The 14201-nt window shown below is 42.3% G+C and overlaps 1 protein-coding gene and 1 long non-coding RNA gene across 3 annotated transcripts; one reads left to right on the plus strand and one right to left on the minus strand.

The window, feature by feature from the left end:
- Window positions 1-3350: 3350 nt before the first annotated feature.
- On the minus strand, window positions 3351-11492 carry NGDN (neuroguidin). 2 transcript variants are annotated; one of them, XM_055309014.1, is made up of 11 exons: window positions 11411-11492; window positions 11014-11073; window positions 10113-10184; window positions 6159-6296; window positions 5835-5919; window positions 5699-5751; window positions 5366-5489; window positions 5101-5269; window positions 4192-4348; window positions 3978-4035; window positions 3351-3532 (listed from the first exon to the last, which is right to left on the minus strand). In XM_055309014.1, the coding sequence occupies exons 1-11, from the start codon at window positions 11429-11431 to the stop codon at window positions 3513-3515; spliced, it is 957 nt and encodes a 318-aa protein (XP_055164989.1). In that variant the 5' UTR covers window positions 11432-11492; the 3' UTR covers window positions 3351-3512. The 2 variants fall into 2 exon arrangements, with proteins under 2 accessions (XP_055164989.1, XP_055164990.1); XM_055309015.1 differs by lacking the exon at window positions 11411-11492 and adding an exon at window positions 11172-11359.
- Window positions 11493-11933: 441 nt separating this feature from the next.
- Window positions 11934-13407, plus strand: LOC129499490 (uncharacterized). Its single transcript, XR_008662389.1, has 3 exons — window positions 11934-12355; window positions 12440-12507; window positions 13108-13407. It is a non-coding gene; the product is annotated as an uncharacterized LOC129499490 (long non-coding RNA).
- The last annotated feature ends 794 nt before the right edge of the window (window positions 13408-14201 follow it).

The raw sequence follows: 14201 nt of genomic DNA on the forward strand, positions 1-14201 counted from the left end.
ATACCATGCAGCTTTCTGGATTGGCTTAGCTATGTACCTTCCACCAACAAAGGCAGGAAGATGAGAAAGCCTGAACTCTCCATGGTACTGAAAATGGACGCAATCAAGCCATCCCTTCCTTATATTTTTCTAATAAAAATACATCCATGAAGATTGCTGTGAACTCCTGACAAACATTTCCCCAAGCTGACATAAAACAGCAACAAAAATACGCAAAAAGAGGTCTTGGTCAAACTCTCCTCCCCCTTCCTCAGATGAAAAAACTAAGGTAGAGATACTAAATTACTTGACTAAAGCAAGGCCAAAACTCTTTTTACCATGACAAAACTGAACAAGTGCTCACATGCACTAATGACAGACATTACTTAGTGAACATTGGAAATGATCTGTTGTTAGCACTTCACTGAGGAAACCTGACATTCATGCAGTCTGAACAATCAGATAACTGAATATATGAGTAGTAATAAAGAAATAAAAAAGCAAACAAGAGCCATAAAGAAACCCCGAGATTCTAACTCTTAGCTCCGTTGCTCTACCATTGTAACAGTAGTTTTCAAACTACATTCTATGGAATTTGAAAGGTTGCTTGGAGCTACTCAGGAATCTTGAGAAAAGCAGACTATGAGAACATAGAGCTCCAGAATCCTTCAGCCCCACTTTAAAGTAACTTCACTTATCCAAGTAAAACTGTCAGTGTACTCCACATGGTATTTGATGACCCTGGGGCAAATATTCTCAGAAATTATTTAACATTTCGTTGGAAACCCCTTTTAAATAGTGCCTATCATCTAGAAAACCAGGAATAACAAGATATCCTGGGATTAAAGACTGGATTGAATTAATATACAATCCACAAGGTAGGAGTTTTTTTTTTATTTTTTTTTAAGATTTTTTTTTAAGATTTACTTATTTATTCATGACACACACACACACACACACACACACACACACACACACGAGGCAGAGACACAGGCAGAGGGAGAAGCAGGCTCCTCGCAGCAAGCCCGATGTGGGATTCGATCCCAGGTCTCCAGGATCACGCCCTGGGCCAAAGGCAGCACCAAACCACTTAGCCACCCAGGCTGCCCAAAGGTAGGAGTTTTTGTTTGTTCAGTTAACTGGTATACCATGAAGAGGGCAAAATAGCATCTGGAACTTGTCGTTTCTTTGACAGCAAGACCTTGAATAGAAATGGGGCAGTAGGCAAGGGGGAGCTAGAGGCTATACACTACCTACCGCTATTTTTAAAAAGGAAAAAAAACAACCTGAAGACTTTCATGAACCCCAAGACACTTGAGGGCCTGCATACTCTGTTCTTGTCTAACTTATAAACCATGTAACCTTGGGCAAACTGCTTAAGTGTCTCAGTTTCCTCACTGGTAAAATATAGAGATGGTATATAATTTGTAAGGACTATGTATAAAGCTCTTAGCTTAGTATGTATCACAAAGTAAGATTTTAGAAAAAAAGTGATCACTTTCCCTTGGAAGTTCCCATAACCCAAAAATCTTAATAAATTCAAAACAAATGCAATAGTTATTCTTAAGCGAATGCAATGGTCCTAACAAAAGTGTTTTTGAACTGAACCTCCTGTCCAGTTAGTTCAACCAGAAAGGGAAAAGAATCTCTGAACTTGTTCTTGTGGCTCTTTGCTTAGATTCACTGGAGCAAACAATTATGAGGGTCCTGCACAGGTCAGGCTCCCTCAGGTCTGCCAATGACTAATAGTTCAAGGCCCCAGAAATAAGCCCATCCTGGAAGGAATCTCAGAGATTCAGTCTAACACATTCATTTTTCAGCTAAGGAAAATTGAAGGCCAAGGACGTTAAGCGATCTGCCCAAGATCAGAGTGAATAGTTGACAGTCCCAGGTTATCTCTTACTTTCTATTAAGGCTACAGCTGCCTAAAAACAGACCCCACCCTATTGGGCAGACCCGTGTAAATCCAAATTCACAGGACTCAGAATCAGTAAGAATTTAATGATGTAGAACCTAATTACACCTCTCTCCATGACACTGTCCAGGAATGCCAACACAAAATTAGCTCTTTATGAAATCCCAAGACCTCATAAAAACTCCAATGAATTTATTCTACAGATTCAACTTCTGTCCCTTCCTGTTCCTCTTTTCACTTTCTGTATTATCCAAGGCTTGATGGATGTCTTACCAACAAAGGTCATTCTATGGGCAGAATACAAGATCTCAAGTATGTAACTCCTACCGGTCTCTTGACTTGGACTGATAGTTCTGTGAGATTCTCAATCTTTTGGTCTTCAAGCTAGGAATTTTCTGCCTGCCTATTCCTGGCACTCTTTTGCAAGCTCTTTGTAAAAGGACTGGCCTTTACTGACAGGTAAACTGGAGCCTTAGTTGAGGGAGGGACAAAGAGGCTACAAAACACAAGACTATACTGATTCTTCATACTCTAGTCTTCTTGTTCACTCTGCGATTCTCTCCAGATAAATTCTGGAACTTACCAAAGATTGGCCCAATATTTATGCTATTTTAGAAAGAAAAAAACGTTCAGAAGTGGAGACAAGGGCAGCCTGGGTGGCTCAGTGGTTTAGCGCCGCCCTTCAGCCCAGGGCCTGATCCTGGAGATCCAGGATGGAGTCCCCCGTCAGGCTCCTTGCATGGAGCCTGCTTCTCCCTGTGCCTGTGTCTCTGCCTCTCTCTCTCTCTCTCTCTCTCTCTCTGTGTCTCTCATGAATAAATAAACAAAATCTTTAAAAAAAAAAAAAAAAAAAAGGGATCCCTGGGTGGCGCAGAGGTTTGGCGCCTACTTTTGGCCCAGGGCGCGATCCTGGAGACCCAGGATCGAATCCCACATCGGGCTCCCAGTGCATGGAGCCTGCTTCTCCCTCTGCCTGTGTCTCTGCGCCTCTCTCTCTCTCTGTGACTATCATAAATAAATAAAAATTAAAAAAAAAATAAAGATCTTCCTTTAAAAAAAAAAAAGAAGTGGAGATAAGAGTAACTTGTCAATTGGGAAAGCTTCTATATAGCTTTTCCTAGTCAGGTATCAACGGGGGTTTCCTGAATCACTGATGCCACCTGGTGGGCAGCATGATTCATTATCAAAACCCACACATTTAATATGACTTGTATTTAATTATAACAAATAATTCACAAACTTGTGGCAATGTGGGTTGGAAAAGTTGACTACACTAATCTTCCAATATTTTTTGTTAAATAACCAATTTATCATTTCTGAGGAAAATATACTATCAAAGGAAACTTTGATATAAAAGCCAAACTTTTCTCACTCCCTCTCCAAAATTTCACCTTTCCCTTTTATTACCCTCACCAAAAATACCCCATACCCAATGATTCCAGTCATACAATACATGTGCAAAAGGGGCTTCAAAAATAAAATCAATTTTATTAATAAAGATCTTTCCACATATCCAGAACAATCAAGGAATTCCAAGAGAATAAAACCTACATACAGTGAAATTAAAGAAGTATCCCAGGATGACAACAAATATACACATAAATATGCACACCCATAATCACCGCCGCCTCCGAAAACCTGAAAGGAAGGGAAACCAAGAATGAGGCAAAGGAGAGTTGGAAAGGCTGAGGGGACAGAAAAAAAGAACACCTAGAGAGAAGGACTCAAGGGTGGGTCCCCTGGGCAGTACTCTCTCCATCCTCCCGGGGCCAGAGACTAGAAGTAGGAAGGAAACTGAAGTAGGATAACAGTTCATTCAGGTGACACTTTCACAGTTCTACTTAAGGAAGCCTGCATACAAACTGTGGGATCTTAAAGACAGATTCCAGAAATCTTTTTTGTGAATGATGCTGATTTTCGACTTGACAAAGAACAAAGCCCACCTCTACAGAGACCAACGCCCAGTCAGGAGGAGATACTAGAAACACTGGTGAGACCTAGGATGGCAAATCTGGAGAGCTGACAACCCAATTTGTACTGTCTACCCTGCACTTCACTATCCTAGTCCTAGCCATTCACTGACCTTTTTTCTTCTGACCTTTCTTCAGTATCTTCTTCCGCTTCTTGATAGGATTCTGATCCTGGAGACAGATGGAGAAGTGAAGGGATGGATGGTGGTATACTTCCAAGTGTTAGCATCTCTTCCCGCATTCCACAAGGTAATGAGCCCTGTGTACATCTGGCTGAAATCAAGGAGGCTATCTCCCTGTGCCCGTGTCTCTGGGCCACAACCTTACCTCATCAAGATGAGGGGTTCCTCCTGTCAAAGCACTGATGTCACTGAAGTGTGTGAGGGAATGGAGTTGTGAGCTCATGACATTTGCCCGTTTTCGCCGTCCTTTCTCGCGTTTACTAACACTTAAACGCACCATCATGCTCTCCTCATAGTTAATCCTGCCACAGAAACACAGATAGTTTACAACATGCTTAGTCCATATGCACAGAAAGCTGCAGCCAAGAATGAGGGCCCAGGTACTCACCCCCTGTTCATACGGTTCTCAAGAAATTTCACAGCAAGTCAACAGAATATGTAAGAGCAAACTAAATGTCCAATATTGAGCTTCCTCAGTGCAATTCTTATACTAGAACTTCCCTCCTCCCTAGAAATGAACTCATAGCCCACCCACAAGAACACTTGAACTATTATACACTGGAACTCTTCTACTTCACCTTCGTAAACAGCATTCCCTACATGGGCCCCTTCATTCAAATCTATCAACAGAGACTGATACTGGGGCAAATCTGGTGAGTCTATATTCGTGGTACAGTTGCTTTTCTGCTTTTCTTCCCTGAACTTATCTAGCACTCTCAATGTCATTATAAAAAACTGACTTCATTGCCTTGTACAGAGGTGAGAGCTGTGATAGCGAAATACAGAATTTTTAAAGCCCCACAGGGTGGAAGTGCACAGACACCCCTCCAAATAGCATTTGCTCCACCTAAACTATTGGGAAAAAGAAAACATTCTTCCTCTAGTTCCTATTCTGTATTTCAGATCCCTAATTCTTAAAAACCATCAGCCCGTTTTCCACTCTACTTTCTCTAGAATATGAGTTCTCTTGATACCAGATTTAATTACATTCATCCAAAGCATAAGGACAGTTTCTATGGTATTGCAAACAATTTCCAATTGCAAGGACTCAGACCTATGTTGATCCTCCTGACTCTGGCGAGTAACATGAGGATGCCGAGCATCACGGATTTCCTCTGGAGCATCTGAGTATTGCTCCTTCAGTTCTCGAATGACAGAGCTGCTCAATGCCCGTTTTTTAGCCCGTTCTAGGCGCTTTTTCTCCCGCTCAGCTTCTGTTTCATCTACGTGATAAAAAATCAACAAGGGTTATCCCAGAACAGAGAAAAGGATAAGAGAGATGCAATTTGCGCTGAGGAGGCAGCAGCCACAATTCATACCATAATGTACTGGAACCAAGCGTGGCGGAACATATTTCTTAATTGTTCCTTTTGCAGATTTCTTCCCTGAAGCTTCAGATTGGCCTTCTTCCGTTTGATCTTCCTCCTCATCCTCAGAGCTCAACTACAGAAAGGAACATAATGTCCATAAACTTAGGAAGTGTCAGACAATAAGAAAAACCAAAGCCCGGAGTACCCTGGGAAGAAAGAAAAATCTCATACTCTATATTCTAAGGCACAAGATGGGAGTCAACAGGAGAATCCCAGGAGATCTGGGATCACCAAGATCCAGCTTAGGGTCCTCAGGAAAATCAGAATAATGCAACCCCTTACCTTGCTCATCATATTGCTGGGATGAGGCTTAAAACGGAGTGGGTCATTCTCACCTGAAATAAGAAACCCGAGAGAGTTTACAAGATTTAGAAATTTATGATGGTCCCGACATAACCTTATAGCTTCTGCCACTTACTGAGGCTGCCTGTCACTGCAGTCTTGACTAGTTTGTCAATTTGATACTTCAGTTTTTGGTCCAAGGGACGAAGCTTTTCCAAAACCTATAATGTGGTTAGACAGGATTACATTATCTCCTCAAAATTAAACATACATCAGAGTCTCTATATTAAGTTGCCAGATAAAGCACCTAAAAGTAGAACAAATGAAGAAGAAAATATTTTTTTCATTTGGCTTCCTTACTTGATCATGAAAACACTAACGTAAATGAGAGCTATTGTGTGACAGTCCTAGAGTTCAGGCTGTGGAAACCTAGAACGCTAAGATGCCAAGTGCTTCATACCGTGCGAATCTCCACCAGTCTCAAAACTGCATGATGTCCCTGAAGAGACCCTCCTGAGGCTTTGTCCAGGATGAGATGGGTTAAATCCATAAGGTACATGAGCAGTAGCTGGTCTTTTACTTCCAAGAGGCTGAGACCCTGAGGTGCACAAGAATAAGAGATGCAAATTCAGTTTTAGCCAGAGAATCAGGAGGAGAGTGGAAGATAAATAGGTTATATTTTCCAAGTTCAAGTTTTTCCCAATCAGTTTATATAAGGCATCTGGAAGAGTCTCAAACAGGTGACTGTACCTAAAATGGCCACAGAGAAAACAATTATGCTAACATGGAAGAAGCAAATCTCTGAGAAGTACTGGAAGACACTAAGGGCAGGAAAAACTTATTGTTTATTGTTACTTTATTAGTATCCCCCAAATAACTATGAGGGTTTCTCAACTTCAGAGCCACTGACATTTGGGAATGGATAATTCTTTGTTGTGTAGGCTATCTGGGCCCTGCAGGATGTTGAGCAGCATCCTTGGCCTCTATCCTTTAAGGCCCCTCCAAGTTTTGATAATCAAAATGCCTCCACATACTGCTGAATCTTAAATTAACTTAATCAAAACAATTATTGATTTTAGCTCCATACAATAGAATTATGTGATACAGTTAAAAACAATGACCTACATATGCTGACATGTCAGCACACTTCCTACACTACGATTACAATTAAGGCAGGGGAAGTATGATGCATACATTTTATTTATTTAAAAGACTTTACTTATTCAGAGAGAAGGTGTGTGCATGCGTGCAGGAGCAGAGGGAGAGAGAGAAGCATACACCCCACTGAGTGCAGAGCCAGACAAAGGGCTCAATCCCAGTACCCTGAGTCATGACCTGAGCCGAAGTCAGATGCTTAACCAACTGAGCCACCCAAGCACCCCAGAGTTTATTCTTTCACATAATAGAAAGTAACACATGAGCCGACTTAAGATACAGCTGTTAAAAAAAAAAAAAAAAAGTCTTTGTGAGGACATAAAACAGAACTGAAAAAGTCCACAGCCCTGGGAAGACCTATTTCAGACAGGCTAAATATTCTGCTTAAGATTACAGAGTATTAGGAGTACAGCTGAAATTCAAACCCAGTTTGACTCCAACACCTAAGCCCTAAATATCTTTAAACCAACATGCAAAGCTCTTGATCAAGATAAGCACTAGTGTGATAACAGGAAGAGAAGCAAAGATTTTATAGACAGATTGTGTTTAAGTTTTGTTTTGTTTTTTAAAGATTTTATTTATTTATTCATAGAGACACACGGGGTGTGTATGTGGGGGGAGTGAGAGGCAGAGGGAGAAGCAGGCCCCATGCAGGGAGTCCGATGTGGGACTGGATCCCGGGTCTCCAGGATCACACCTCAGGCTGCAGGGGGCGCTAAACCGCTGGGCCGCGGGGGCTGCTCGCGTTTAAGTTTTGAATCAGGCGTTTGGTAGTCAAATAATGGGTAAGTCACTTAACCTTATGGCCTCAGTCCCTTCATCTGTAACATATACAGTATTTCCTTCCTGCCCCAAAGAGTAATTATGAGGCTTAAATAAGATCATATGAAAGTACTCTGTAACCTGTAAAACACCTATTAAGGTTCTGGTCCTGAAAGATAAATTACTAAATATCTGTTCAATGAATAAACAAATACACAGTGATTTAAAAAGGTATTTTTTGTTGTTGTTGGTTTTTTTTTTTTTTTTTTGGTAATATGTCACATGCTCTTCTTGAGCCAACCAGGCACACCCCTATAAGTGATCTAATATACATGTTGGCAGCCCAGAACCAGTCAAGAATTTGAGAAGCAGGTTCTTCTGACAAGCTTGGACACTATCAAAGTTCAAAGTGAATTATAAGCGTATGAGAAAAAAACAAAAACACAAAGATAAAAAAAATTAGAAAAAATAAACAGGGAAGAACAAAACTGCATGAGAAGAAAAGGCAAAAAAGATAATTATTAAAAATTCTATTAGCTATAGGAGTGCCTGGCGGGCTCAGTCAGTGGAGCATGCAACTCTTGATCTCAGGGTTGTGAGTTCAAGCCTCACATTGGATATAGAGATTACTTAAGAATAAAATCTTTAAAAGAAAAAAATTTTTTTACAGATTTATTTATTATTCATGAGAGACACACAGAGAGAGGCAGAGGGAGAAGCAGGCTCCCTACAGGGAGCCCGATGCAGGACTTGATCCCAGTACGCTGAGATCACGACCTGAGCCAAAGGCAAACGCTCAATCACTGAGCTACCCAGGTGCCCTGAAAAAAAATTCTATTAGCTATCCTTCTAAAGCACAAATCTATCATAAATCCCATATTTAAAAATCCTTCAGGGGCACCTGGATGGCTCAGCTGGTGAAGTGTCTGACTCCTGATCTCAGGTCAGGTCGATCTCACGGTCATGAGTCTAAGCCCAGCTTTCCCTAAGCCTACTTAAGGGAAAAAACAAAAAAACAAAACAAAACAAACTTGACCTTCAATGATTCTTACTCAGCTACTATAATGATTTTCATACTTTTGTTGACCTATGGAATATTTCGCTTAAATAATAACTTAGGACAAAGCTTAATATATAAAACAGGTAAACACCAGTTTTCTAGTTCAAGGACCTTTTTTCATTTGGTTTCAGGAGGATCCAGAGACCTCCTTCTACACTGCTCCATATCCAATGATCCCTAAGAAGGTTCTACAAGACCTTAATTTGGAAACCACCATATCTTGGGATGCCTGGGTGGGTCAGTCGTTGACCATCTGCCTTTGGCTCAGGGCATGATTCCAGGTCAAGGGATCAAGTCCCACATCCGGCTCCCTCTGGGGAGCCTCATTCTCCCTTTGCCTATGTCTCTGCTCCGTCTCTGTGTCTCTCGTGAATAAATAAAATCTTAAAAAGAAAAAAAAATCACCATATTTCAATTTTTTTTAGGTCTCTTTATTTTTTTTTAAAGATTTTATTTATTTATTCATAGACACAGAGAGAGAGGCAGAGACACAGGCAGAGGGAGAAGCAGACTCCATGCAGGGTGCCCGATGTGGGACTTGATCCCAGGTCTCCAGGATCACACCCCAGGCTGCAGGCAGCGCCAAACCGCTGCACCACCGGGGCTGCCCCCATATTTCAATTTTATTTTTTATTTTTTTTAATTTTTATTTATTTATGATAGTCACAGAGAGTGAGAGAGAGAGGCAGAGACACAGGCAGAGGGAGAAGCAGGCTCCATGCACCGGGAGCCCGATGTGGGATTCAATCCCGGGTCTCCAGGATCGTGCTGTGGGCCAAAGGCAGGTGCTAAACTGCTGCACCACCCAGGGATCCCCATATTTCAATTTTAATACACACATCGTTTTCATTTTAACATCTCTAAAGTCAAGATGTATCTTTTAATCAATGGTACCTTAATGTTATGCCACAGATTAACAGGCATTTTTTTTAGTACACAAAATAAGTGGTATGTCCCCAATTAACCCAATCTTAGATTAGAAGAAATACTATAGTTGGCCTATGAAGCTCTTCACAGTGACTACTTTTCTAGTCTTATTTCCTATCCCGTCCCCAACGCATTGTACATCCAATCACACTAAATGACCTCCTTTCCTGGTATGTCACCATGCTTTCAGGTCTCTGCGCCTTTGTACATGCTGTTTCTTTCTGTCCCCCTAGACTCTGAGAAGCCTTTCCTGACTTCCTCTGTTCCTCTGGCAATTATTTAATCCCTCTCCTTGGCTTGCACAGCACTCATGAGAACTCTATGAAGTGACTGCTATTGCTTATACCTATTGCTTTGATTGGTCTTTTCCACTAGACTTCAGTATAGAAAATGGGTCTTATTCATCTTTGAAGCTCCAGCACTTAGAACCTACAAGACACTCAATAAACCTATGATGAAGGAACTGTTGAGAACAAGTCAAGGGATGCCGACTCTTCAAGTATGTCTTACCTTCTCTGTAGGATAGGCCCTGGCTTGAACTTTTTTTATCAGAGCTTGTATTTGTGCAGTTACAGCCATCACCTGAAATTATCCATATAAAACAACTGATGAGAATACGCTCAGTCATCTTTTTGACTTATGAAGGGCAAAAGCTAAACAATGACGCCTAAAAATTACCGGAGACATTGCCTAAAATGCAGGACTACCTTCTTTTCAGTTCTGGGAAAGGACACGATAGATGATTTTTAATACTGTAGCAAAAAAGTATTAAAAAGTTCCACCTCTTCTTAAGGATACAGAAACTATCTTACCAGACTATGGGGAGGGGATGGGAAGTGGGACAGTGATGGTGGTGGGGTGAACTACCTTATGTACCTTTATCTGTACTGTTTGAGTTTTTTGTGGGTTTTTTTTTTTTTTTTGAGATTTTATTTATTTATTCATGAGAGACACAGAGAGAGAGGGAGAGACATTGGTAGAGGGCGAAGCAAGCTCCTCGCGGTGAGCCGGATGCAGGACCCAATCCCGGAACTCCAGGATAACACCCCCAGCCAAAGGCAAACGCTCAACCACTGAACCACCCAGACGTCCCTGTACAGGTTGAGCTTTCTATCAGTACACTTGGGTACCCAAGGGGCAAATCATACCACTTTTCCCAGCATAGGTTTCCTTAGCTTTAAGAATAGAGGAAATTCATCCAGATGACTTCTTTTTGGAGTTTTCTGTATTGCTTTGGATGCAGGAATCAATTACTTTGAATTCTAGCCTGAGAAGGTTTTCATTAAGTCACTTGGCTCTCATGGTATTTGGTACCATTCAATACATGCCCTCATACGACCAAAGTTTAGAGGTGAAGCACACAAAATCAAAGCCAATCCGTCACTAAACCGTCCCAGGTGACATGACTCACCTGCTCCTGAAGGTTTTTCAAAAGTGTGACGGCACTTGGCAGGTCTGACTCCAGCATCTCCTATGAGAGAAAGATGGAGAATTAAGAAAGGCCCCTTTGTCAGAATTATGAGAGGAATGGGCTGTGGGGTGGAAAACCCTCCTCTTTCCCTCAGACACCTCACACTTCCGACATTGCCACTCCACTCCACATGCAGCCGCGCTTCACAGCCGGCCAGTCGTCCGGGTTTCTAGGAAGAGCGGTAGCTTCAGCTCCGTCACCCTACTGCTGCTCTCACCCTGCTGTGCCAGGTGGTTACTTCCTTTCATCAGCCCCCTTCCCTTGCGCCAACAATTTGCCCAGAGCCGCTGAAGGTGTAGGAAGAGGCCACAATAGCAACGTAAAGAAGCAAACTCACAGAACTCTCGGGGGCCGCCATCTCCACAAAGCCCGCCTCTTCCGGGGCGGTACTTTCTGAGCTAACTTTGTGTTATAGACTTGATAGACAATCGCCGCTTGCAAATCTGAGCCAATAGGAATAGTGATCCCTCCCTTCCGTTCCGAACAGGAAGTGCAGGAGGAAGAGCCACATCCAGCCAATAGAATGGAAGAACTAACTAAATTCGTCAGCTTCAGGGGGAAACCTAAGGACGTAAAAAATGCTCGTGGAAATGGGGCGCGTGATTCGTAGATTGGGCGGAATGTTTGGAGTTAAGCCAATAGAAACGAGGCAAGTGACGGACCGACAGTCAGAGAGGGCCAATAGCAAGAAGAAGTTTGCAGAGCGAACTGAGAAAGTATTGGCTTCCAGACGCCGCAGGACCGAATCGTTTTCACGACGCTGTCCTCGCGTGGCCAAAAGTGACCGCTAGGCGGCAGTCCTCGGCGTCTCAGAGGTAGCTGGGTGGCCGATCCGCCCGTGCGGGCTGCTGCTCCAATGCAGGCCTCGCGCTTGTTCTCAGACTGCGCGAGATTCCTCAGACCGCAGGGCCCTCGGGTCGGCTTTGTGACCGTTGTCTCGTGTGACCCTGGAGAAGTCCCTCTGTCTCTGAGCTTTTCTTTTCTTCTATAACACCTCCTCGTCGTGTGCAGAGGGGGCGCTGGGGAAAGACCCTCCCCCCCATATGCCACTCCAGCGCGCCTCACCCCTACCCGTTTAGGGGACTGGGGACCTGTAAAGCTCGGCTTACAAATGAGGAAGCCAGTTAGGATTGACGTGACTTGCCCCCTGTCACACACAGGTTCGCAGCAGCATTTGGTCCAAATCCAGCTTGTGTTTCATTGTGCCCTGCCTCATCTTTTCTCAGTATTTCAAAATATGACAACTCATTCCTGCTTCTCACAGGCTGATAAAGTGAAATGGGTCGGTATTCACAGCTTCCATCATCTGCCATAAGAAATAAGCGCTGCAAAGGTTAATAATGGTCTTGACAATTGGTCTTTCCAGGGCGAGGTGACATCGAACTACGAATCAGATCTCCTGACTTGGAACCGTATCTCAGGCAGAGTGGGAAGGTACTGGTTTCTAAATCTTTGGCTGGACTCTAAGGGTTGCATCCAGTCCCCCCCCCCCCCCCCGTGCCTCTTAACATTGGTTTGCTGCCTCAGGCCCACCATGGAAGCTCAAGGGTGCCTCAACAGCCTATTCGTTCTTTTTTTTTTTTTAAGCTTTATTTATTCATGAGAGACACACAGAGAGAGAGAAAGAGAGAGAGAGGCAGAGACATAGGCGTAGCGAGAAGCTGGCTCCTCACAAGGAGCCCGATGTAGGACTCGATCCCGGATCCCAGGATCACGATCTGAGCCGAAGGCAGGCACCCAACCCGAGCCACCCAGGCGTTCCCAGCCTATTCATTCTATCAACCAATAATCTTTGTACTGTTTGTCAGGATTATGAAAGTTGACATTTCAACATAAATTCTCATACTTGTTAGGTCACAAATAAGCTTTTCCTTTCCTTGAACTTGAAACTAATCTGTTCATATGCATTGTGATGTCAGTGAGGAAACAAATATGCTGTTTTGTTTTGATTATTAATTACTTGCCATTCTTTCGTAAGAAAATCTTGGAGTTAACAGTGAAGTACGTCTTTTTTTTTTTTTTTCTTCATGACAGAATGAGAAGCAGAGACACAGGCAGAGGCAGAAGCGGGCTCCCGTAGGACTCAATCCCAGGTCTCCAGGATCACACTCTGAGCGGAAGGCAGCCCTAAACCACTGAGCCACCCTGGCTGCCCTGAAGTAAATCTTTGTAAAAGTTTTCCAAGACTCAACCAACACGTATTGGTAAAGAACACATCATTAAATTTATTGTTTTCTATTTCTTTCAGCAATTTCATAAACTGTCAGTCATTAATATTTGCATGCACTGTAATTCCTATCCATTCCTCTAAATAAAAGGACATGTATTTTTTTTTTTTTTTGCTCTGACTTCTTTCAGAATTTTTCTCTTTGGTTTTTGCAGTTCGAATATGATATCTCTAGGTATAGGGGTTTTTTGTTTTTCTTTCTTTTTTGTTTGTTTTCCTATCTTTGAGGGTTTTTTTTGTTTGTTTGTTTATTTGGTATGTATCCTGCTTGGTGTTTTCTTTCTTTCTTTTTTTTTTTTAAGATTTTATTTATTCATAGAGACACAGAGAGAGAATGAGAGGCAGAGACACAGGCAGAGGGAGAAGCAAGCTCCACGCAGAGAGCCTGAGGTGGGACTTGATCCAGGGTCTGCAGGATCACGCCCTGGGCTGCAGGCGGCGCTAAACCACTGCGGCAGCAGGGCTGCCCTGCTTGGTGTTTTCTAATCTAAGTTTCAGGTTTGGTTTGGTTTCTGTCATTAATTCTGGAAATTTTTCAGCCATTATTATGTCAAGTACTTATTCTCCTTTATCTCTTTTTTCTACTTTTGGCATTCCCATTATGCGTGTGTTACAACTTCTGAAATTGTGCCACAGTTATTGGATATTCTGTTCCTTTTTTTTTTCATTTCTTTTTTCTCTTTGTATTTTAGTTCAAGAAGCTACTATTGACATTTCTACAAGCTTACTGATTCTTTCATCAACCTTTGTATAGTCTACTGATAAGACCATCCAAGGTATTCTTACTTTTTGTTAGCATTTTTTACTTCTAACATTTCCTTTTTATTCTTTTCAATTGTCTCCATCTCTACATTACCCATCTTTTCTAGCATGTTGTACACTTTTTTTTATTAGAGCCATT

The sequence above is a fragment of the Nyctereutes procyonoides genome, unplaced genomic scaffold (assembly GCF_905146905.1).
Source record: "Nyctereutes procyonoides isolate TBG_1078 unplaced genomic scaffold, NYPRO_anot_genome, whole genome shotgun sequence".
In the NCBI taxonomy this organism is placed as follows: Eukaryota; Metazoa; Chordata; class Mammalia; order Carnivora; family Canidae; genus Nyctereutes; species Nyctereutes procyonoides.

What these genes read in the sequence shown, in the direction of transcription:
- NGDN (XM_055309014.1), bottom strand. Translation starts at nt 11,431, where the DNA reads ATGGCGGCCCCCGAGAGTTCT. An exon ending in TGCAGTGACAGGCAGCCTCA is followed by an intron (nt 5,752 to 5,834) that starts GTAAGTGGCAGA and finishes TTCTTATTTCAG; the next exon opens with GTGAGAATGACCCACTCCGT. An exon ending in GAACCCCTCATCTTGATGAG is followed by an intron (nt 4,036 to 4,191) that starts GTAAGGTTGTGG and finishes ATCTGTCTCCAG; the next exon opens with GATCAGAATCCTATCAAGAA.